Genomic DNA, 26,272 nt, shown 5'->3' on the forward strand with positions numbered 1-26,272 from the left:
CCGCGGAGGACTTACCCAATCTTCCTCAGGTAGGTGTATTCTCCGCTTCCGAGCGCTTCCCCCAGGCACCTGAAAGCTGAGAACTCTGACCCGATGAGGACTTACCCAATCTTCCTCAGGTAGGTGTATTCTCCGCTTCCTTGCGCTCCACCCCCCCCAGTCACCTGAAAGCGGAGAACTCTGACCCGAGGAGGACTGACCCAATCTTCATCGGGTAGGTGTATTCTCCGCTTCCGAGCGCTCCCCCCCAGGCACCTGAAAGCGGAGAACTCTGACCCGAGGAGGACTGACCCAATCTTCCTCGGGTAGGTGTATTCTCCGCTTCCGAGCGCTCCCCCCAGGCACCTGAAAGCGGAGAACTCTGACCCGAGGAGGACTGACCCAATCTTCATCGGGTAGGTGTATTCTCCGCTTCCGAGCGCTCCCGCCAGGCACCTGAAAGCGGAGAACTCTGACCCGAGGAGGACTGACCCAATCTTCATCGGGTAGGTGTATTCTCCGCTTCCGAGCGCTCCCCCCCAGGCACCTGAAAGCGGAGAACTCTGACCCGAGGAGGACTGACCCAATCTTCCTCGGGTAGGTGTATTCTCCGCTTCCGAGCGCTCCCCCCAGGCACCTGAAAGCGGAGAACTCTGACCCGCGGAGGACTTACCCAATCTTCCTCAGGTAGGTGTATTCTCCGCTTCCGAGCGCTCCCCCCAGACACCTGAAAGCGGAGAACTCTGACCCGAGGAGGACTTACCCAATCTTCCTCGGGTAGGTGTATTCTCCGCTTCCGAGCGCTCCCCCCAGACACCTGAAAGCGGAGAACTCTGACCCGAGGAGGACTGACCCAATCTTCATCGGGTAGGTGTATTCTCCGCTTCCGAGCGCTCCCCCCCAGGCACCTGAAAGCGGAGAACTCTAACCCGAGGAGGACTGACCCAATCTTCCTCGGGTAGGTGTATTCTCCGCTTCCGAGCGCTCCCCCCAGGCACCTGAAAGCGGAGAACTCTGACCCAAGGAGGACTGACCCAATCTTCCTCAGGTAGGTGTATTCTCCGCTTCCTAGCGCTCCCCCCCCCCCCCAGGCACCTGAAAGCGGAGAACTCTGACCTGAGGAGGACTGACCCAATCTTCCTCAGGTAGGTGTATTCTCCGCTTCCTTGCGCTCCACCCCCCCCAGTCACCTGAAAGCGGAGAACTCTGACCCGAGGAGGACTGACCCAATCTTCATCGGGTAGGTGTATTCTCCGCTTCCGAGCGCTCCCCCCCAGGCACCTGAAAGCGGAGAACTCTGACCCGAGGAGGACTGACCCAATCTTCCTCGGGTAGGTGTATTCTCCGCTTCCGAGCGCTCCCCCCAGGCACCTGAAAGCGGAGAACTCTGACCCGAGGAGGACTGACCCAATCTTCATCGGGTAGGTGTATTCTCCGCTTCCGAGCGCTCCCCCCAGGCACCTGAAAGCGGAGAACTCTGACCCGAGGAGGACTGACCCAATCTTCATCGGGTAGGTGTATTCTCCGCTTCCGAGCGCTCCCCCCCAGGCACCTGAAAGCGGAGAACTCTGACCCGAGGAGGACTGACCCAATCTTCCTCGGGTAGGTGTATTCTCCGCTTCCGAGCGCTCCCCCCAGGCACCTGAAAGCGGAGAACTCTGACCCGCGGAGGACTTACCCAATCTTCCTCAGGTAGGTGTATTCTCCGCTTCCGAGCGCTCCCCCCAGACACCTGAAAGCGGAGAACTCTGACCCGAGGAGGACTTACCCAATCTTCCTCGGGTAGGTGTATTCTCCGCTTCCGAGCGCTCCCCCCAGACACCTGAAAGCGGAGAACTCTGACCCGAGGAGGACTGACCCAATCTTCATCGGGTAGGTGTATTCTCCGCTTCCGAGCGCTCCCCCCCAGGCACCTGAAAGCGGAGAACTCTAACCCGAGGAGGACTGACCCAATCTTCCTCGGGTAGGTGTATTCTCCGCTTCCGAGCGCTCCCCCCAGGCACCTGAAAGCGGAGAACTCTGACCCAAGGAGGACTGACCCAATCTTCCTCAGGTAGGTGTATTCTCCGCTTCCTAGCGCTCCCCCCCCCCCCAGGCACCTGAAAGCGGAGAACTCTGACCTGAGGAGGACTGACCCAATCTTCCTCGGGTAGGTGTATTCTCCGCTTCCGAGCGCTCCCCCCAGACACCTGAAAGCGGAGAACTCTGACCCGCGGAGGACTTACCCAATCTTCCTCAGGTAGGTGTATTCTCCGCTTCCTTGCGCTCCACCCCCCCCAGTCACATGAAAGCGGAGAACTCTGACCCGAGGAGGACTGACCCAATCTTCATCGGGTAGGTGTATTCTCCGCTTCCGAGCTCTCCCCCCCAGGCACCTGAAAGCGGAGAACTCTGACCCGAGGAGGACTGACCCAGTCTTCCTCGGGTAGGTGTATTCTCCGCTTCCGAGCGCTCCCCCCAGGCACCTGAAAGCGGAGAACTCTGACCCGAGGAGGACTGACCCAATCTTCATCGGGTAGGTGTATTCTCCGCTTCCGAGCGCTCCCCCCAGGCACCTGAAAGCGGAGAACTCTGACCCGCGGAGGACTTACCCAATCTTCCTCAGGTAGGTGTATTCTCCGCTTCCGAGCGCTCCCCCCAGACACCTGAAAGCGGAGAACTCTGACCCGAGGAGGACTTACCCAATCTTCCTCAGGTAGGTGTATTCTCCGCTTCCGAGCGCTCTCCCCCAGGCACCTGAAAGCGGAGAACTCTGACCCGAGGAGGACTGACACAATCTTCCTCGGGTAGGTGTATTCTCCGCTTCCGAGCGCTCCCCCCAGACACCTGAAAGCGGAGAATTCTGACCCGAGGAGGACTGACCCAATCTTCATCGGGTAGGTGTATTCTCCGCTTCCGAGCGCTCCCCCCCAGGCACCTGAAAGCGGAGAACTCTGACCCGAGGAGGACTGACCCAATCTTCCTCGGGTAGGTGTATTCTCCGCTTCCGAGCGCTCCCCCCAGGCACCTGAAAGCGGAGAACTCTGACCCGAGGAGGACTGACCCAATCTTCATCGGGTAGGTGTATTCTCCGCTTCCGAGCGCTCCCCCCAGGCACCTGAAAGCGGAGAACTCTGACCCGAGGAGGACTGACCCAATCTTCATCGGGTAGGTGTATTCTCCGCTTCCGAGCGCTCCCCCCCAGGCACCTGAAAGCGGAGAACTCTGACCCGAGGAGGACTGACCCAATCTTCCTCGGGTAGGTGTATTCTCCGCTTCCGAGCGCTCCCCCCAGGCACCTGAAAGCGGAGAACTCTGACCCGCGGAGGACTTACCCAATCTTCCTCAGGTAGGTGTATTCTCCGCTTCCGAGCGCTTCCCCCAGGCACCTGAAAGCTGAGAACTCTGACCCGATGAGGACTTACCCAATCTTCCTCAGGTAGGTGTATTCTCCGCTTCCTTGCGCTCCACCCCCCCCAGTCACCTGAAAGCGGAGAACTCTGACCTGAGGAGGACTGACCCAATCTTCATCGGGTAGGTGTATTCTCCGCTTCCGAGCGCTCTCCCCCAGGCACATGAAAGCGGAGAACTCTGACCCGCGGAGGACTTACCCAATCTTCCTCAGGTAGGTGTATTCTCCGCTTCCGAGCGCTCCCCCCAGGCACCTGAAAGCGGAGAACTCTGACCCGAGGAGGACTGACCCAATCTTCATCGGGTAGGTGTATTCTCCGCTTCCGAGCGCTCCCCCCCAGGCACCTGAAAGCGGAGAACTCTGACCCGAGGAGGACTGACCCAATCTTCCTCGGGTAGGTGTATTCTCCGCTTCCGAGCGCTCCCCCCAGGCACCTGAAAGCGGAGAACTCTGACCCGAGGAGGACTTCCCCAATCTTCCTCAGGTAGGTGTATTCTCCGCTTCCGAGCGCTCCCCCCCAGGCACCTGAAAGCGGAGAACTCTGACCCGAGGAGGACTTCCCCAATCTTCCTCAGGTAGGTGTATTCTCCGCTTCCGAGCGCTTCCCCCAGGCACCTGAAAGCGGAGAACTCTGACCCGAGGAGGACTGACCCAATCTTCATCGGGTAGGTGTATTCTCCGCTTCCGAGCGCTCCCCCCAGGCACCTGAAAGCGGAGAACTCTGACCCGAGGAGGACTGACCCAATCTTCATCGGGTAGGTGTATTCTCCGCTTCCGAGCGCTCCCCCCTGGCACCTGAAAGCGGAGAACTCTGACCCGAGGAGGACTGACCCAATCTTCATCGGGTAGGTGTATTCTCCGCTTCCGAGCGCTCCCCCCCAGGCACCTGAAAGCGGAGAACTCTGACCCGAGGAGGACTTCCCCAATCTTCCTCAGGTAGGTGTATTCTCCGCTTCCGAGCGCTCCCCCCCAGGCACCTGAAAGCGGAGAACTCTGACCCGAGGAGGACTTCCCCAATCTTCCTCAGGTAGGTGTATTCTCCGCTTCCGAGCGCTCCCCCCAGGCACCTGAAAGCGGAGAACTCTGACCCGAGGAGGACTGACACAATCTTCCTCGGGTAGGTGTATTCTCCGCTTCCGAGCGCTCCCCCCAGACACCTGAAAGCGGAGAATTCTGACCCGAGGAGGACTGACCCAATCTTCATCGGGTAGGTGTATTCTCCGCTTCCGAGCGCTCCCCCCCAGGCACCTGAAAGCGGAGAACTCTGACCCGAGGAGGACTGACCCAATCTTCCTCGGGTAGGTGTATTCTCCGCTTCCGAGCGCTCCCCCCAGGCACCTGAAAGCGGAGAACTCTGACCCGAGGAGGACTGACCCAATCTTCATCGGGTAGGTGTATTCTCCGCTTCCGAGCGCTCCCCCCAGGCACCTGAAAGCGGAGAACTCTGACCCGAGGAGGACTGACCCAATCTTCATCGGGTAGGTGTATTCTCCGCTTCCGAGCGCTCCCCCCCAGGCACCTGAAAGCGGAGAACTCTGACCCGAGGAGGACTGACCCAATCTTCCTCGGGTAGGTGTATTCTCCGCTTCCGAGCGCTCCCCCCAGGCACCTGAAAGCGGAGAACTCTGACCCGCGGAGGACTTACCCAATCTTCCTCAGGTAGGTGTATTCTCCGCTTCCGAGCGCTTCCCCCAGGCACCTGAAAGCTGAGAACTCTGACCCGATGAGGACTTACCCAATCTTCCTCAGGTAGGTGTATTCTCCGCTTCCTTGCGCTCCACCCCCCCCAGTCACCTGAAAGCGGAGAACTCTGACCTGAGGAGGACTGACCCAATCTTCATCGGGTAGGTGTATTCTCCGCTTCCGAGCGCTCTCCCCCAGGCACATGAAAGCGGAGAACTCTGACCCGCGGAGGACTTACCCAATCTTCCTCAGGTAGGTGTATTCTCCGCTTCCGAGCGCTCCCCCCAGGCACCTGAAAGCGGAGAACTCTGACCCGAGGAGGACTGACCCAATCTTCATCGGGTAGGTGTATTCTCCGCTTCCGAGCGCTCCCCCCCAGGCACCTGAAAGCGGAGAACTCTGACCCGAGGAGGACTGACCCAATCTTCCTCGGGTAGGTGTATTCTCTGCTTCCGAGCGCTCCCCCCAGGCACCTGAAAGCGGAGAACTCTGACCCGAGGAGGACTTCCCCAATCTTCCTCAGGTAGGTGTATTCTCCGCTTCCGAGCGCTCCCCCCCAGGCACCTGAAAGCGGAGAACTCTGACCCGAGGAGGACTTCCCCAATCTTCCTCAGGTAGGTGTATTCTCCGCTTCCGAGCGCTTCCCCCAGGCACCTGAAAGCGGAGAACTCTGACCCGAGGAGGACTGACCCAATCTTCATCGGGTAGGTGTATTCTCCGCTTCCGAGCGCTACCCCCAGGCACCTGAAAGCGGAGAACTCTGACCCGAGGAGGACTGACCCAATCTTCATCGGGTAGGTGTATTCTCCGCTTCCGAGCGCTCCCCCCTGGCACCTGAAAGCGGAGAACTCTGACCCGAGGAGGACTGACCCAATCTTCATCGGGTAGGTGTATTCTCCGCTTCCGAGCGCTCCCCCCAGGCACCTGAAAGCGGAGAACTCTGACCCGAGGAGGACTGACCCAATCTTCATCGGGTAGGTGTATTCTCCGCTTCCGAGCGCTCCCCCCCAGGCACCTGAAAGCGGAGAACTCTGACCCGAGGAGGACTGACCCAATCTTCATCGGGTAGGTGTATTCTCCGCTTCCGAGCGCTCCCCCCCAGGCACCTGAAAGCGGAGAACTCTGACCCGAGGAGGACTTCCCCAATCTTCCTCAGGTAGGTGTATTCTCCGCTTCCGAGCGCTCCCCCCAGGCACCTGAAAGCGGAGAACTCTGACCCGAGGAGGACTTCCCCAATCTTCCTCAGGTAGGTGTATTCTCCGCTTCCTAGCGCTCCCCCCCAGGCACCTGAAAGCGGCCACATTGGACAGGAGCCGGCGTTTGTCCCGCGGCGCCTCTCCCCGCTGCGGACCTTTTAGGTGCCAGAACATCTCGCAGTCCTCCCGCAGCCGGCTCCGGAGCCGCATTCTCCCAGCTAATGCACCTGAAAGCGGCTTAGACTAGGTGCGTTACCCACCTGTGTGTCTTCCTGGCTCCACCCCGTCCTGCGGCCCCTCCCTCCTTTGACCTTGACATGACGTCTCCATCACCCTCATAAAGGCCGGGTCACGACCCTGGATGCGGTTGCGAATGAAAGCCCCACCGTGCGTCCGTCATGCATTGCGTGACATGACTGCGGTCTGCATTCTGTTGGCAGGTGCCGCGATGTTCCAGGGCCGCGGCTGGCCCCGCCTCCCTCCCCCTCCCCTCGCTGGCCCGCAGTTGGTCACATGACCCGCAGCCCGGCCCGGCCGCCGCCGCCATCTTCTCCCGTTGACGGTTGCGGTGCGGAGGTGAGCGCGGCTTGGCGTGCCTCTCGCCTGGCTGCGCGGACACGGCTCCACGGGGTGGCAAGGGATGGTGTGATCGGTGCCCCAGACTGACGCCCGGCAATCGAGGATGGCGTTGAAGATCGTGAAAGGCAGCATTGACCGAATGTTTGACAAGAATTTGCAGGACCTGGTACGTGGCATCAGGAACCACAAGGATGACGAGGTGAGCGCCGAGCGTCCCGGCTGCTGCGGCTGTCACGTCCCACGCCGTGAGGGGAGGGGAGGAACGGAGGCTTGATATAGATCAGGGGCAGATGCTGCCCTTGCACCGTCAGCCACCCACCCATCCGGTCCCGGGGACAGCGGCCAGGCCAGCGCCCTCGGACACCCACCCTGCCCCGGGTCAAGCACTTCCCAGTCCCCGGAGGGGGGGGGGGGGCGTGGTTGGCAGGACACCCTCAACCCGGAACTTATCTTTTAACCACCACCAGGAACTTAGCTTTCCCCACCTAGGAACATCTCCCCCCCTAGGAACTTATCTTATCTCCCCCCCCAGGAACATCTCCCCCCCCCCCAGGAACTTATCTCCCCCCCCCGGAACATCTCTTCCCCCCCCCCCTGGAACATCTCTTCCCCCCCCCCCTGGAACATCTCTTCCCCCCCCCGGAACATCTCTTCCCCCACCCCCCCGGAACATCTCTTCCCCCACCCCCCCGGAACATCTCTTCCCCCCCCCGGAACATCTCTTCCCCCCCCCGGAACATCTCTTTCCCCCCCCCCCGGAACAACTCTTCCCCCCCCCCGAACATCTCTTCCCCCCCCCCCTGAACATCTCCCCCCCAGGAACATCTCCCCCCCCCAGGAACATCTCCCCCCCCCAGGAACATCTCCCCCCCCCAGGAACATCTCCCCCCCCCAGGAACTTCTCCCCCCCCCCAGGAACATCTCCCCCCCCCCAGGAACATCTCCCCCCCCCCCAGGAACATCTCCCCCCCCCAGGAACATCTCCCCCCCCCCCAGGAACATCTCCCCCCCCCCAGGAACATCTCCCCCCCCCCAGGAACATCTCCCCCCCCCCCAGGAACATCTCCCCCCCCCCAGGAACATCTCCCCCCCCCAGGAACATCTCCACCCCCCCAGGAACATCTCCACCCCCCCCAGGAACATCTCTCCCCCCCCCAGGAACATCTCTCCCCCCCCCAGGAACATCTCCTTCCCCCCCAGGAACATCTCCCTCCCCCCCAGGAACATCTCCCTCCCCCCCAGGAACATCTCCCTCCCCCCCAGGAACATCTCCCTCCCCCCCCCAGGAACATCTCCCTCCCCCCCCAGGAACATCTCCCTCCCCCCCCCAGGAACATCTCCCTCCCCCCCCCAGGAACATCTCCCTCCCCCCCCAGGAACATCTCCCTCCCCCCCCCAGGAACATCTCCCTCCCCCCCCCAGGAACATCTCCCTCCCCCCCCCAGGAACATCTCCCTCCCCCCCCCAGGAACATCTCCCTCCCCCCCCAGGAACATCTCCCTCCCCCCCCCAGGAACATCTCCCTCCCCCCCCCCAGGAACATCTCCCTCCCCCCCCCCAGGAACATCTCCCTCCCCCCCCCCAGGAACATCTCCCTCCCCCCCCCCAGGAACATCTCCCTCCCCCCACCCAGGAACATCTCCCTCCCCCCCCCCAGGAACATCTCCCTCCCCCCCCCCAGGAACATCTCCCTCCCCCCCCCCAGGAACATCTCCCTCCCCCCCCCCAGGAACATCTCCCTCCCCCCCCCAGGAACATCTCCCTCCCCCCCCCAGGAACATCTCCCTCCCCCCCCCAGGAACATCTCCCTCCCCCCCCCAGGAACATCTCCCTCCCCCCCCCAGGAACATCTCCCTCCCCCCCCAGGAACATCTCCCTCCCCCCCCAGGAACATCTCCCTCCCCCCCCAGGAACATCTCCCTCCCCCCCCAGGAACATCTCCCTCCCCCCCCAGGAACATCTCCCTCCCCCCCCAGGAACTTATCTTCCCCCCCCCCAGGTACTTATCTTCCCCCCCCCCCAGGAACTTATCTTCCCCCCCCCCCCAGGAACTTATCTTCCCCCCCCCCCCCAGGAACTTATCTCTCTCTTCCCCCCCCCCCCCAGGAACTTATCTCTCTCTTCCCCCCCCCCCCCAGGAACATCTTACTTCCCCCTGCCGGGAACTTATCTTCCTCTTCCCCCCCCCCCCCAGTATCCTTGCCTCCCCCAACTCGGCCACCAAACTGGCCTTTATTTGGCTCACCTCAGTTTCTTTAAAATAAAACTCTTCCCCTGTTTGTCAGGTCACCGCCTCCTCCCTGAAACTGGGCACCTGACCTCTCTGGCTCTGCAACCTTGTTGTGGCCATCAGCTGATGGTTTTGCTGACACACTGGCATTTGGATAGTACGGGGAATGTGTAGTTAACTTTCTTTCATGAAAGAGTGTGCTCTATTGCATTTGGAGAGTTTTCAACTTGTTAAAATGTATAATCTTAATTTTGTGTTCAGGGCCCTTGAGAACTTAATATGAGGGTTTATTGTCATTCACACCAGTACTGTGTGCAGATGCACTCAGATTCTTGCTGCAGCCACAGAACTGTATTAAGAGGCACCAGTTACAAAAATATAAATGACTACAATCTGTCAAGACAGATAATATGGAAGAAATAGCATTAAAATAAAAATGATGTTTCAATAGTGCAACACAACTTTTGAGGGACCTGTAGCCAATCCTGGTTAGATTCGGATAGTGGAGTGAGGTTTGTGAGCCTTGTCGATGGCTTCATACTTTTAAGTTTGCAGATGCAGTTGTGTGTAAAAATAAAATAATAAACACGAGGGAAAACATTTGAAATACTTGCAGAGCATTTGCTTCTATAGACCCATGGTTCAGTATGGCATGAGTAATTTCCTTTATGCAGTTGAATGAATGAGTCATTTAACCCATGCTCTACAAACTGATTCTATTAAAGCTTTTTGGAAAATTATCTTGGATGCAAGTTAAATTAATCTCACTGTCCAACTTGCATTTTGGCACAATGAATACTGTTTTAAAGTTGAGCTCCTGTCAAGGTACAAAAGTGCAACCAATCCACACAGTACAATTCAAACAGATTTTTCGAATAACGCTAGCGGGAATGGGTTGGGTAGACAAGGTCACCTCACTGAGACTGGTCTCATTCAAAGAACACAGTTCATGATACAATATTTAAGGCATTTTCCTGCATACAAATTGGATAACATTTCTTTGAAGGTATTGCTACAGCTTATTATTTTACATTTTGCATATCCTCTTCCTGAAGACATGGAAATGATTTGTTATTGGTCATTTAATTTCATGAACCTGTTATAATTAAGAAAATCCTTCTAAAATACAAAAAAAACTGAAGTCTGGGAGGGTTGCTCAGAGAGCACATCAATATCTATTCTTTGCCTTCCTGATTTCTCATTTCCAATTTACACATATAAATGGCTAGTTTCATTGTAATCTTAGATTCTTGAAGTTGACAATGGTGATCACTATTGTGTTAAAGCACACATGTCAAACTCTGGCCCGCGATATAATTATATTTGGCCCGCAAGATCATTTCAAAAATGTATTGGAGGTGGCCCGCTGGCCGCGGCGGCAGTATAACGCATGCACAGCTAATACTACAAATCCCAGAATGCATTGGCGTCAGCCCCCACCTCCTCTGTTTACGTTGCAGGGTCTCACCGTGGACTCTGGTTTTGGGGCCTGGCCGGTGTCAGGGGAAGCCAAGGCCGCTTCCCAGCGCCCGGAACCGGAGGCCTCGGGCCTGACCTCGCCAGGACCGTTGCCCACTCCCCCTCCCTGCCGCAGGACGACCCGCGACTCACGGTGACGGGGCCGCTGATCCGCCAAGATGCCGCCCTGCAGTGAGAGCCGATGCCCCCGCACTGTCGTGTCCCCCCGCCCGCCCCCCCACTGCAGCGCGGCCTGGCCGGCGTCAGGGGAAGCCAAGGCCGCTTTCCAGTTCCTGGAACCGGAGGCCTCGGGCCTGACCTCGCCAGGACCATTGCCCACTCCCCCTCCCTGCCGCAGGCTGACCCGCGACTCACGGTAACCGGGCCGCTGATCCGCCGAGATGCCGCCCTGCAGTGAGAGCCAATGACCCCGCTCTGTCGTCGTCCAACCCGATCGCCCGCAAACCCCGCCCTCCCACACCTGAGTAAGGATTATGAACTTTAATCTCAGGATAAAACGATCTTCCAATAGTTTCATGTCACAGTGATAAATATATTCCTGGTTAAAAATGGTCCTGCACCTGGATACAAGCTCATTAGGCATAAAACTTGAAAAGTGTGTCAATCAAAGGATATCTGTACCAATGGAAAAAGGGCATGCCCACAATCAGTCACCCATTTGATTGTTTCAGGAATCATGTTATTCTCCCACATTCTCAATAGCCCTCAGATTTTACTATTCGACAGCACACTAGCAACATTTGACAAATCCTCTATAGAGAAATATTATTTATTGAATATTTTATTTCTCATTTGTTAATGCTTCTGGAAAGAGTTTATCCAAAACTATTATTAAACATTTATTTTAATAAGAAAAAGTTTAACATTACATATGTTGAAAGAAGAGAAAACATGCAGATGTTGTTGAAAATTTTCAATATGAGTTTGACACCCCTGTGTTAAAGAGATCAGGCAGACATTTATGACAATGTCCTTGGTGTGTGTGTGTCTCTCTCTCTCTCTCTCTCTCTCTCTAACATTGTACATCTGGATCAACTTTATTTGCTAAAGAATTTGAGAAACACTCCTAACAATTAATAAAATAGTTTCCTTTCACGTAAGCTCAATAAAGTAGTCTAACACAGCTCCAATTCGTCTAGATACTCAGTCACCTTGTGCTCACTCTACCGTTCATGGGTTCATATTTCAGTCATAGGATCAAATGTTGTGTGGATATAAAGTCGTGAATGGAATATTTATAATTTAAAGTCTATGGAATGAAGTTTAGTGGATAGGCAACAGTTAGAATTGAAAAAGCAAAAGGAAATCATGGAGGCTTTAAAATGTCCGAATTAGTAGTAGGTCTGGAAATTTGACTACTTTAGAAATTTGCAAAAGGAGGTAAAGGAATTGGTTTTCCAAAAGAATGTCATTGATAAGAAGCATAAAAGAGACTCTGTGGCCTCCAGTCGTGGTTGACCATGGGTACTGAGCCTCTGTTAGTCACTGTGGAGGGTTGATATGGAGATCCATCTGTTGCCATTCAGTGGGAGCTCCCTCTCCATGCTAATGACTATTCCAAAGAAACAGCAAAAGTCAGTACAGTTTGGCGCCTGCAGGATTTGCAGCATTGCAGGAGGTACAGCAGTCAACCATCTTCGAGGCTCCAGATTTTTCCTTGGGGTTTACTCCCAAAGCCTTGCCATGAGCGGATCTAGCCACAAGGCAATGGAGGTTTGAAATCAAAGTTTTCCCTCTACTAGAAGATGTACCATCCATGGTTAACGAGCCACATCTGCCCAGAGCAACTGGATTCAAGGTGCCAGTGGCCTGCCTTTGCCCCTTCTGTCAACGAGGACAGCTCTGCTGGACATAAGAATTATGCCATATGTGAAGGCCAGGAGTTGGGCTTGGCTGTCGGAGGCTGTTAGAGTTGCACGCCATGAAGACCATTTGTGCAGCCGTCCCCACGACCACCCTTCAGCTATGACAACCATTAGAGCCAAAAACAGACTAAAATTTATAAATCTACAAAAAGGTAGAGACAAGCAAAGGCAAAAATGGGCTTCTTGCAGTTACAAGGGAATTTTAATAGGGAAAAAGAAATCGCAGAGGATTTAAACAACTTTGTTTTCATGGAGGAAGACAAGAAACTTGTCAAATATTTGAGAACCAGGAGATGAGTAATGAGAACTGAAGTAAATAATCAAAAAGTATTAGAGAAGCTTCTGAGCATGAAAGCTGGCGGTACTTCTCATGATGTGGAAATTTGTTAGTTTAATATTGGTGATGAAATATTGAGGATGAAACGGGTAAAAATGAATACCTTGTAAAGCATAAAGGTTAGAAAAGAAACCACATGGATATATGAAAGGAACATCGTGTTTGACTATTTGCTGGAGTTCTTTTGAGCTTGTGTCTAGTAGAAGAGATAAGAGGGTGAAACATGATAGTTTGCAGATGCTGAGATTATACAGAGAAATGAGGATCAGTGGGTGTGATGCATTTGCTTTCCAGAAACTTTTCAATAAGATTCCATGCAGGGGTTTGGTTAACAAGGTCAGCATGTATAGCTGGGTCAGTGTACAGACATGTATTGACAATTGGTTATTGGACAAAAAACAGAGTTTGTTGTTCTCAGGTTGAGTTGATCTTACCGGACGGAGGTACCAAGGGAATCAGTTTGAGTTCCATCTGTTCAGTTTTGTATCAATTGTTGGGCTGAAGGAACTACCTTTCTCCAGGTTTGTAAATTGTATCACATTTGTGGGATTGTGCAGGGTGGGAAGGAAGAGGTGAGAACATGACAGATGGAATATGAGGGCATCCACTTTGGTCCACAAAAGAGGTGTTTTATAAAAGATGGCAGATTTGGGGGTGCTGATGTTCAATAGAACTGATGTATACAAGTCACTGAAAGACAACATGCAGGAACAATAAACAATTAAGAAAGTAAATGGCATGTTGGTCTTTATTACAGAGCCACTTCTGTTGTATTGGGCTTTGATGGGAAAATAACTGGAGTACCATGCACACCTTTAGACATCTTAATTAAGAAAGGATGTTCTTGTCATCAAGGGATAGCAACAAGGATTAACTAAACAAGTTCCAGAGATGCATGGCTTGCTATATGAAGTAAGATTCAGAGTGGTCTGAGATCGTTTTCTCTAGAGTTTAGATGAATGAGAGAAAATCCCATTTGAAACTTGAAAGATTCTTGCAAAACTTAACAGAAAGAATACTTCCCTTGGTTGGTCAAAAACTGATGTGTGGGGGTTTACAGGATCAGGAAGTAAAGCATTTAGGAGTGAGAAGAGAAATTAACTTATTAAATGTTAGGAATTCATACCTACCAGAGTAGAGACAGCTATTGAGTTTGTTTTTGGATATTTGGGCAATGAAGGGATATGGGCACAATGCAGGGTTAGATGCCTGGTGAGATTACCTATGATCTTGATGAATGGCAGTCAGATTTGCTACCGGCAGGAGTTGCCTAAGTGAGACGTGGGTGAGACTTACAGCCAGAGAGAGAGAGAGAAAAGCTCGGTGTACTTGGATTCACTTCCAGTTCTTCTGCAGCCGCACAGAGTCTAGTCCAAACCATTGACAACCCAAGCTCCAGGTCTGAACCTCCAACACGATTAGGAAACCATCAGTGTCCTCGGCACCTCTTCGCATCTTGGTTCTGATATCTCGTACCCCTCCAGATAGTTCAAGCCAGTCTCCAGAAAACTGCAGCCCAGTGTAAGTCTCCCAACAGCAGTCTCCAACAGCCCACAGTTTCTGCGGGTTCCTTGCCTTGAGACTTCAGCAGCCCGCCACGTCCACTGGTCCCTCAGCCATAGAGCCCCCTCAGTGGACAGTTGCAGTGGTCACCATTCCCGTGAGTTGCCTTCTACCTCTCAGAAGGGGGGTGGTCTTCCCATCCTCTGGTGCCCTGCTCCAGTCCTCCACTTACCTGCAGTCTACAGCCCCCTGTGGCTGCTGCTGAGTAATAGGAGCTGCCATCTCGGGCACAGATCTATGGTTGCAGGATTTCAATTAAAAACCCCTGTCAGATGCCTCAATAGGCTGTTCAAAGCCCTTTTAGAGCCGATAGCAGTCGACTGGGCGTCTGGACCCCAGATGAGTGCTGCATCTCTATTCCCTGCAGGTCCACCCTAGCGGCAGTGCTGCCATTTCACGTGGTTAATTAAGTTTTAAAAAATCTCCCCTCATTCTTTTATAAAGAATAATGTGCTTATTTGTTTAACATTGCCTTGTAACTCAGTTCCTGAAGTCCAGGCAAAATCTGCTCTGTACTCTTTCTAATGTATTGGTATCTTTCCTGTAGTTAGGTGACCAAAACTGCACATTATACTCCAAATTTACTTTCACCAATGTCTTGTACAACTTTACCATAACATTCCAACTCTGATATTCAATACTTTCATTTGCAAAGGCCAACATAAGTTCTCTTTACAATCTTGTCTACCTGTGACACCACTTTCAGGGAATTATGTATCTGTATTCTCAGATCCCTCCATTCTACCAACACTTCTCAGTACCCTACCATTTACCATATATGCCGTTTCTTGATTTGACCTTCCAAACTGCAACACCCACACTTGTCTGCATTAAATTCCATCTGCCATTTTTTTTGCCCATTTTTCCATCTGGCCCAGATCCCTCTGCAAGCTTTGAAAATCATGCTTCAGTAGTGTCATCTACAAACATGCTGATCCAATTTACCACATTATTTTTTTTGAATATTTTAATTTTTCCAATACTCATAGGATATTATTACATACATCATATAAACAGTATTTTTAAAATTACAGTTTCATATGATTGCCCAAATCTCATCCCTCCAAAATGCTAACATTAAAAAAATCAAAAAACAAACGATTGTCCAAAAAAGGTGTGTTTGAGCATGCCTTCGTTAATTTTGATCTTCAGAAATTCAAGGCTATTAACCTAACTATATTATTTAAACCTTTTCGGGGAAGTTAATTATATCCTTAAGCCAGTATGATTCAAATAAGGTTGCAATATTTTAACAAACATGTAATTATTTCTTTCTAAGATTAGAAGTTATCTTTTCCGGGGGGTCAAACTTTGCATTCCAGCATAAGTAGGGGAAGTTGGACTTCCATGTAACAGCGATATATCTCCTGGCTACTGCTCGTGCAATCCTCCTGAACTATATTTGATACTTTGATAGTTTTGTGCCAATAACCATAAGATTGTTCAATGAATACAGTTCTGGTTCCAATGGAAAATCCACTTCTATAATTTTTGTCAACATTTCTGCCAAATTATACCAACAGGTATGAATGTATAAACGTTCCAACCTAAAACATGAGTTCGGAATTTCAGATTTTAAACCATGTAATTTTTGCGGTGTAAAGTATAATTGGTGCTTAAAATTAGATTGTACCAATCTATCTAACATTAATAAATGATGTTATATTATCAGAGCACAGTTTTGACCAATATTGTTCTCAAATCCTTTTCCACAAGTCTGACTCCCTCCTTCTCTCGATTTGTCCAAGCCCAGCTTCAGGCTATTTACTTGTGATCCCATTTCTTTTTTTTAAATTTTTTTATTTTTCACACTATAAACCATATTGACCAAGATACATACAGACATTTTTCTTCTTAAATATATACAGTGTCGTTTTCTCTCCCTTTTCCCCCCTCCCTTCCCTCACTCCCTTCCCCATTTATTTAAAGTTCAATCTATAAGATACATTAAACCGTTAAGCAATGTTGTCACTTAATAAAAATAAACAAGAAATTTTACTGAGTCAGTTCTTTTCGTTATCTTCTCCTTCTGTCATTTTAGGTGGTGGAGGTCTATTGTGTTTCATGTATGGCTCCCATATTTGTTCGAATATTGTAATGTTATTTCTTAAATTATATGTTATTTTTTCTAATGGAATACATTTATTCATTTCTATGTACCATTGTTGTATTCTCAAGTTATCTTCTAATTTCCAGGCTGACATAATACATTTTTTTGCTACAGCTAGGGCTATCATAACAATTTTTTTTTTGTGCTCCATCCAAATCGAGTCCAAATTCTTTGTTTCTTATATTACTTAGGAGGAAGATCTCTGGGTTTTTTGGTATATTGATTTTTGTGATTTTATTTAATATCTGGTTTAGATCTTCCCAAAATTTTTCCACTTTCTCACATGTCCAAATTGCATGAATTGTTGTTCCCGTTTCCTTTTCACAGCGAAAATATCTGTCTGATACTGTTGGGTCCCATTTATTTAACTTTTGAGGTGTGATGTATAGCCTGTGTATCCAGTTATATTGTATCATGCGTAACCTCGTGTTTATTGTATTTCTCATAGTTCTGGAGCATAGCTTTTCCCATGTTTCATTCTTTATCTTTATGTTAAGATCTTTTTCCCATTTTTGTTTAGGTTTACTGTTTGTTTCCTTGTTCTCCTTTTCTTGCAGTTTGATGTACATGTTTATTACAAACTTTTTAATTATCATTGTGTCTGTAATCACATATTCAAAATTGCTTCCTTCTGGTAACCTCAAACTGTTTCCCAATTTGTCCTTCAAGTAGGATTTCAGTTGGTAGTATGCAAACATTGTATCGTGAGTTATATTATATTTATCCTTCATTTGTTCAAAGGATAATAATTTATTTCCCGAAAAACAATTTTCTATTCTTTTGATCCCTTTTCTCTCCCATTCTCTAAAGGAAAGGTTATCTATTGTGAAAGGGATTAACTGATTTTGCGTCAATATTAGTTTTGGTAGTTGGTAATTTGTTTTATTCCTTTCTACATGAATCTTCTTCCAAATGTTGAGCAGATGATGCAATACCGGTGAATTCCTACGTTGCACCAATTTTTCATCCCATTTATATAGTATATGTTCAGTTATCTTCTCCCCTATTTTATCTAGTTCTAATCTGGTCCAATCTGGCTTTTCCCTTGTTTGATAAAAATCTGATAGATATCTTAATTGTGTGGCTCTATAATAATTTTTAAAGTTTGGTAGTTGTAAGCCTCCTTGTTTATACCATTCTGTTAATTTATCTAGTGCTATCCTCGGTTTCCCCCCCTTTCCATAAGAATTTCCTTATTATTTTCTTTAACTCCTTGAAGAATTTCTCTGTTAGGTGTATTGGTAATGACTGAAATAGGTATTGTATCCTTGGGAAAATATTCATTTTAATACAATTTATCCTTCCTATCAGTGTTAGTAGTAAGTCTTTCCAATGCTCTAAGTCGTCTTGTAATTTTTTCATTAATGGATGGTAATTGAGTTTATATAGATGGCCGAGGTTTTTATTTATTTGGATACCTAGGTATCGCATTGCTTGTGTTTGCCATCTAAATGGCAATTCTTTCTTAAACTTTGTGAAATCCGCATTATTCATTGGCATTGCTTCACTTTTATTTGCGTTGATCTTGTACCCCGATACTTCTCCATATTCCTTCAATTCCTATGTAATTCTTTTATTGATATTTTTGGTTCTGTTAAGTATATTTATAATGTCATCTGCAAAGAGACTGATTTTATATTCCTTTTCTTTTATTTTTATCCCTTCTATTTTATTTTCTGTTTTTATCAGTTCTGCTAGTGGTTCTATAGCTAACGCGAACAGTGAGGGAGATAGTGGACATCCCTGCCTTGTGGTTCTGCTTAAGTTAAATTGTTTTGATATATATCCATTTACTGTCACTTTCGCCAATGGCCCCTTATATAATACTTTAATCCAATTAATATATTTCTCTGGTAGGCTGAATTTTTGTAGTACTTTGAATAAATAATTCCATTCTACTCTGTCAAAGGCCTTCTCTGCGTCTAAAGCAATCGCTACTGTTGGAGTTTCATTTCCTTCTACTGCATGAATTAAGTTAATAAATTTACAGATATTGTCTGTTGTTTGTCTTTTTTTAATAAATCCAGTTTGGTCTAGATTTACTATTTTTGGTACATAGTCGGCCAATCTGTTTGCTAATAGTTTAGCTATTATCTTATAATCTGTGTTAAGTAAAGATATTGGTCTATATGATGCTGGTGCAAGTGGATCTTTCCCTGTCTTTGGTATTACTGTAATTATTGTTGTTTTGCATGAATCTGGTATACTTTGTGTTTTATCATTCTGGTTGATTACTTCCAGAAGGGGAGGAATTAATGTCTTTAAATGTTTTATAGAATTCTATTGGGAATCTATCCTCTCCTGGTGTTTTATTGTTTGGTAGTTTTTTTTAATATCTCCTGTAATTCTTCTATTTCAAATGGTTTTATTAATTTATTTTGCTCCTCTGTTTGTAATTTCGGTAGTTCAATTTTAGTTAGAAATTCATCTATTTTATCTTCTTTCCCTTCATTTTCAGTTTGATATAATTGCTCGTAGAATTCCCTGAAGTTTTCATTGATCTCCGTTGGATTATATGTAATTTGTTTATCCTTTTTCCTTAATGCCAATACCATTCTTTTAGTTTGTTCTGTCTTAAGCTGCCATGCTAGAATTTTGTGCGTTTTTCCTCCTAGCTCATAATATTTCTGTTTTGTCTTCATTATGTTCTTCTCCAACTTGTATGTTTGTAGTGTTTCATATTTTATTTTTTTAACTGCCAATTCTCTTTAGTTGTACTTACTTTATTGCTAATTCTTTTTCTATATTTATTTCCCTTTCCAACTGTTTTGTTTTCCAATTGTAGTCCTTCTTCATCTTAGTTACATAACTTATTATTTGCCCTCTGATGAACGCTTTCATTGCGTCCCATAGTATAAACTGATCTTTCACTGATTCCGAATTTATTTCAAAGTAAATTTTAATTTGTCGTTCAATTAATTCTCTAAAATCCTGTCTTTTAAGTAGAATGGAGTTTAATCTCCATCTATACATTCTTGGTAGGATGTCCTCTAGCTCTGTTGCCAATAACAGGGGTGAGTGGTCCGATAATAGTCTAGCTTTATATTCCGTTTTCCTAACTCTCCCTTGAATGTGGGCTGATAACAGGAATAGGTCTATCCTTGAGTATGTTTTATGTCTACCCGAATAGTATGAATATTCCTTTTCCTTTGGGTGTTGTTTCCTCCATATATCCAAAAGTTGCATTTCTTGCATCGATTCAATTATAAATTTGGTTACTTTGTTCTTTCTGTTAGTTTTTTTTCCAGTTTTATCCATGTTTGAGTCCAAATTAAGGTTAAAATCCCCTTCCTATGAGTATGTTCCCTTGCATATCTGCTATCTTCAAAAAGATATCTTGCATAAATTTTTGATCTTCATTAGGTGAATATACATTGAGTAAATTCCAAAATTCTGAATATATCTGACATTTTATCATTACATATCTCCCTGCTGGATCTATTATTTCCTCTTCTATTTTGATTGGTACATTTTTATTGATTAATATAGCTACTCCTCTGGCTTTTGAATTATATGATGCTGCTGTTACATGTCCTATCCAATCTCTCTTTAATTTCTTGTGTTCCACTTCAGTTAGATGTGTGTCTTGTACGAATGCTATATCAATTTTTTATTTTTTCAGTAAATTTAACAGTTTCTTCCTTTTGATTTGGTTATGTATTCCATTAATATTTAAAGTCATATAGTTCAACATAGCCATTTCATACTTTGTTTATCTTTCCTTTCCGTTTCCTCATCACCACCTTCCCTTCTTATCCATTTCTGATTTCTTGTTTTGTACACATTATAAGACAACATTTCTAAAACATAAAATATTTCCTCTATTCTCATATCAAAAATTCCTTTAACCCCAATAGTCCCTCCCCTTTCTGAGTTGCCCTTTATCCCTTGTCGGGCAACCACATCTCCCCTCTCCATTTGGATTTGAGAATCCGCTTGCATGTGTCAACTGATTTCGCAGTGACTGTAATTCTTCCCCACCCAGCCCCCCCAGAAAGATTTTAATTTTCATATATAACAAAGGTCACTCTCTTAATTCCCTCCTTACTTCCTTTCTTCCCTTTCTTTCCCTTCTTAGTTCTTACCTATACTCTACTTTTTATATATACACATACCTACATACACACATACATATAGTTTGTTGTCATTTTTGTTCTTTTGTCTGTTTTGTAGTTGTTCTGCAAATTTTCGTGCTTCTTCCGAATCCGAGAATAGTTTGTTTTGCTGCCCCGGCATAACTATTTTAAGTACCGCTGGGTATTTTAACATAAATTTATAACCTTTTTTCCATAGGGTCGTTTTTGCTGCATTGAACTCCTTCCTCTTCTTCAGGAGTTCAAAACTTATATCTGGATAGAAAAAAATTTTTTGACCCTTGTATTCCAGTGCTTTTTTGTCTTTGCTTATTTTATTCATTGCCTTCTCCAATATATTTTCTCTTGTTGTATATCTTAGGAATTTTACTAGAGTGGATCTTGGTTTTTTGTTGTGGTTGTGGTTTAGGGGCTGTGTGCCCTTTCTATTTCCATTTCTTCCTGTAATTCTGGTCTTCCTAGGACCCTGGGGATCCATTCTTTTATAAATTTTTTCATATTTTTGCCTTCTTCATCTTTCTTAAGGCCCACTATCTTTATATTGTTTCTTCTATTATAATTTTCCATTATATCTTTCTTCTGAGCTACAGCTCCTGTGTTTCTTTAACTTTTTTATCAGATTCTTCTAATTTCTTTTTAAGTCATCTACTTCCATTTCTATGGCTGTTTCTCGTTCTTCCACCTTATCTACTCTTTTTCCTATATCTGTCATGATCATCTCTAATCTATTCACTTTTTCTTCTGTACTTTTTATTCTTCTTTATATTTCACTGAATTCTTGTGACTGCCATTCTTTTACTGTTTCCATATATTCTTTTAATAAAATATCCATGTACGCCCTTCCCTTCATCTTCCATTTCTCTCTGTTCTACCTCCTCTTCTTCTGAGTCCACTCCAGGATCTGTGTCCTTTACCTCTGTCTCTTCTGGTTTTCTTGTTGGGTTGCTTGTTTTATTTTGTTGGGTATTTTTGGTCTTCTTATTTTTATTAGAAGTGTCTTGATGTTGGTCTTCTTCCTCTGGGTTGGTCATCTGTTGTTTCTTTGATTTCTTATTTTTATTCTCTTCCTTCTTGTTCTCGTTATTTTCTATGTTTTCCTCTTGCTGTTGTGTTGTAGTTGCCTTTTTCAGCTGTGGAGATCTACTCCTCAGCTGGTCCCCCCTCCCGTCAGTGTTATTTTTGTCATGCGCATCGCGCATGCGCAACTCATCGCACATGTGCGGTTGCACACTTTTGCTTGGCTCCGTGAGCCATTTTTGTAGTCCCGAGGGAGCAGGACTTCTCTCTCCACGGCGCGCCTCCTCGTACAAGTAAGGCCTTCACCTTCTTCTTCCGACGTCTTTCCTTCTTCTTTTCTTCCTGTTGTTTTTGGTTTTTCTTTCTTCGCTGCCATTTTCTCCACACTTTTAATTTCACTTTGTTATGGTTTTTATGTTTGTGCCTTTGTTTTTTCTCTATCTTTTTTTAACTTTTCTGGAGAGGGCTGGAGTCCCCCTACCGGCCACTACTCCATCACGTGACTCCTCCTTGTGATCCCATTTCAAAGAACTTCCATGTCACTACATGTTGGCAGGGTCATGGCTGGACCTAAGCTATCTCCTAAAAAAACAAACTTAATTGAAGATTGAAAAAGAAGGTTCTATTTGATAAATTGTATCTATTATTTAGCTGTTCAAAAGTCACAAATTCATAACAATCCCCGATATATTTGATCCTTTTACGATGCCAACTTTCCATGCTTTTATTTTCTGTCATTGGTATTAACTCATTTTGATACAAGGGTGTTTTAGAAGATAACCACACTTTTAGACTTGTACGTTTGTTAATTTGTTGCCATATCCAGTTATGTGTTTTAGAATGGGGTTATCTGTCTTTCCAGAGAAATCTTCTCACCTGCCATGTGTAGACCAATTTGAGCCCAATCAGGAATGTTCCCTCCCTCAAAAAAAAGTTATAAATTTTGATTGTGCAACTTTTTTCTTTTTTTTTTATTTACTCGGTTAATTGTAGTCCACCCAATGAATAATCCCAAATAAGTTTTTCCATGGAGACTCTTGGCATCTTAGAATTCCATATAATTTGTTTGACATGCTTGTTAAGTGCTCTTTTTTTAAAAAAAAACCTCATTGGTACAAGAAGGGCAAGGATTGAAAGAAATATTGCAGTCTTGGTTTGATATTGCAGGCATCTCTTTCCTCTTAATACAACAGATTCTGCCATCAAAGTAATGGGCAGGCTCTTTTATGTACGTAAATCCTCCTCGATCTTTCCAAGTATGGGGAGGTAATTCAATTTCTACAAATTCCACAGGTTACTGTCTACCTTTATCCCTAATTATTTAATACCCCCTTACTTCCTTGTTGCAACTGTCTATAATCTCCTTTTGTTCGGGGGATAATTTACTTTTATCAAAATTTATACCCAGAAACCTTACCATAATCTTCCAGGATATCTTGCAATTTAGCTAGAGATTCAGTCGGATTTGTCAAATATATTAATACATTGTTAGCAAATAAATTTATCTGTGTTCTTTCCTGTTCACTGCAAACCCCCTATATTTAGATCCTGTCAAACAAATTCTGTCAGTGGTTCTATTGCTAAAATAAATCCAAAGGATAGAGATTATTTTTTATATTCCAAACAGTATGATTTATTTACTGGAATTGATTTTTTTTCCTTAATTCTGACTCAGTTGGAAGGAAGAATAATGGAATCTGAATACACAGCCAGATTGCTGTCAGATTATTCACCTTTATCTATTATAATGCCTGATAAATGGCCACAGATATATAGGTGGAATTTAAATCTAACTCTGTTGAAAAGGGCTGAATTTTGTGACTTTATCAGAGCTCAAATTAAATTGTTCTGTGAGACGAACTGTCCTTCAACTGATGACAGTTTCATAATTGGGATACACTAAAGGCTTACTTAAGAGGCTAAATAATTTCCAATACTAGAAAGGTCAAAAAAAGAAATTGCGTCAAAAATAAACAAATTAGAACAAGTAATAATTTCCAAAGTTACTTTTGGAGCTTTTTATAAACAAATTGAACTACCCTCTAATTCTCTGGCACCATGCCTGTGGTCAAGAACATTTTGAATATTTCTGCTGGAGACCCATGCAATTTCTACACTAGCCTCCTTCACCGTCCAAGAGAATGTGTATAGGTTCCGTGACATTACTGCTTGTTTTCCTTAATTCCTGAATGAATACTGATGTAAAAAAAAATTAAGATCTCTCCCAATTATTTTGGCTACCTACATAGAATCAGAATTTATTGTCATGAACAAGTCATGTAATTCGGTATTTTGCTGCAGCAACATAGTCCAAACATTCATATTATGAACCATCTCACAACAATAATATAAAAATAATAGTGGACAAAAAGTAAGGCAGTGTCTTTTGTTCATTGATTATTCAGGAATCTGATGGTAGCGGGGAAGAAGCTGACTTTGTGCTGCTGAGTGCTTATCTTTAGGCTCTGTACCTTCTTCACTCTGCTACCATCGTGAAAAGGGAATGGCCTGGTGGAGGATAGAGGCTGCTTTTTTTTTAAGACACTACCTCAAGTGGATGACCTCGATGGAGTAGATCTGGTGCCTGTGATGTCGCAGGCCAAGTTAACAACCCTCACGAGTTTATTCTTGTCCTGAGAGTTGGTGCCTCCATACCAGGCAGTGATGCAAGCAGGCAGAATGCTCTCCACGGTACACCTGTAGAAGTTTACGAGAGTCTTCAGTATCATACCGAATCTTTTCAGATACCTCACAAAGTATAGCCGCTGGCAAGTTGCCTTTGTGATTGCATCAACATGGAGGCTCCAGGATAGATCCTCAGAGATGTTGACATCCAGGAATTTGAAGTTCTTGACCCTCTCAACTTCTGAGCCCTTGATGAGGACTGGGTCGTGTTCCCCAGACTTTCTCGAAGTCCACAATAATCTCCTTGGTTTTGCTAACATTGAACGCAAGGTTGTTGTTGTGGCACTACTCAAAGAGCTGCTCTATCTCCCTCCTGTTCGCTTCCTCATTGCCATTTGTGATTCTGCTGACAACTGTGGTAGAATCGGCAAACCTTTAGATAGCATTGGAGTTGTGCCTGGTCACAAAGTCACAGGTGTATAATGAGTAGAGCAGTAGACTAAGCACACATCTTTGGGGTGTGTGCCTGTGTTGATAATTAGTGAGGAGAAGACATTGTTTCTGATTAGTACTGGCTGTGGTCTTCCGATGAGACAGACAAGGATCCAGTTGCAGAGGGGGAACAGAGGCTCGGAGTTTGCAGCATCTTGACCAGTACTGAGGGAATAATGATATTGAAGGCAGAGCTGTAGTCGATAAAGGGCAACCATATGTTTGATTTGCTGTTTTTGAGATGTTCTAGAGCTGAGTGGAGAGCCAGTGATATTGCATCTTCTATGGAGCAATTGTTACGATAGATAAATTGCAATAGGTCCAGATCTTTGCTTAAGTATGTTAATTCTGGTCATGACCAGCCTCTCAAAGCATTTTATCACAGTAGAAGTTAGTGCTGTTGGACGATAGATAATCGTTGAGGCAGCTCACACTACTCTTCTTGGGCATCGGGATGATTGATGCTCTTTTGAAGCAGCTGAGAACCTCTGACTGCAGCAATGAGAGGTTGAAAATGCCCGTGAACACGCTGGCTAGTTGGTTGGTGCAGATTTTCAGTACCCTGCAAAGTACGCTGTCAGGGCCTGATGCCTTGCGAAGGTTCACCCTCTTGATTGATGTTCTAACATCGTCCTCAAAAACAGATATCACAGGGCCCTCGCCTTTGCAGGGATTCTAGTAGGCACTGTTTGGTTCTTCTGGTCAAAGCAGGCATAGATTTTGTTCAGCTCATTGGGTAATGAAGCATCACATCCCTCTATGGTGTTCGCCCTCACTTTGTAGCCTGCAGTGGCCTGCACTTCCTGACATAGCTGGTGTGTATCTGTCTCTAGCTTCCTAAGGAATTGGCACCTTACCTCAGAGACAGCCTACCGCCAACTCTGAGCTGACCACTCTGATCTAAAAGGGGACCAATTTTGTCTATATCCTTTTGCTCTTAATATACCCGTAGATACCCTTCATTGCCAAAGCAATCTAATGTCTTTTAGCCTTTCTGATTTATTTCTTGAGGTTTTTCTTGCATTTATATATTCCTCAAATACCTCCATACTTGCCATGCACCTCTCTTCCGAACCAGATCCCCATATCCCTCGAAAACCAAGGCTACCCTTACCTTTAATACTGACAGGAAAATTCAAAGAGGAAATTTTGAGAGTACAGACTTTGTATGTTCTCCACCTAGCTTGCACATCCTTACCTGAAAACAACCTATCCTAATTCATGCATTCTAGATCCTTTCTCATTTCCTCAAAATTGGCCTTTCTCCAATTTATAATCTCAATCTGAGGCCCAAATCTATCCTTCTCCATAATTAACAGTATTATGATCACTGGACCAAAAATGTTGCCCCACACATAATCTGTCACCTGTCCTGTCTCCGTCCCTAATAGGAGATGTAGTTGGTACCTCTGTATATTGATTGAGAAAACTTTCCTAAACACCTTTGACAAACTAAGCCAACCAGCCCTTTTACAGTACAGGAGTTCCAGACAATATGTGGAAAGGTGAAATCTACTATCACACCTTTGTTTCCTGTAGCTTTCTGCTATCTTTCTCTACAGATTTTCTCCTCTAATTCTTGTTGACTGTTGGATGGTCTAGAAAACAACCCCATGTTCATTACTTTGCCTG

At 46.4% G+C, this 26,272-nt stretch overlaps 1 protein-coding gene across 1 annotated transcript in view; it reads left to right on the forward strand.

Annotated features, from left to right (window-relative positions):
• The first annotated feature begins 6,752 nt into the window (after positions 1–6,752).
• Positions 6,753–26,272, forward strand: part of ap3d1 (adaptor related protein complex 3 subunit delta 1) — an 89,663-nt gene continuing 70,143 nt past the window's right edge. Inside the window, exon 1 of the mRNA XM_069928736.1 lies at positions 6,753–7,027. Coding sequence (XP_069784837.1) covers positions 6,932–7,027 — 96 coding nt within the window. The 5' untranslated portion in view covers positions 6,753–6,931. The remainder of the gene's footprint in view (positions 7,028–26,272) is intronic.

The sequence above is a fragment of the Narcine bancroftii genome, chromosome 3 (genome assembly GCF_036971445.1).
Source record: "Narcine bancroftii isolate sNarBan1 chromosome 3, sNarBan1.hap1, whole genome shotgun sequence".
NCBI classification, from domain to species: domain Eukaryota; kingdom Metazoa; phylum Chordata; class Chondrichthyes; order Torpediniformes; family Narcinidae; genus Narcine; species Narcine bancroftii.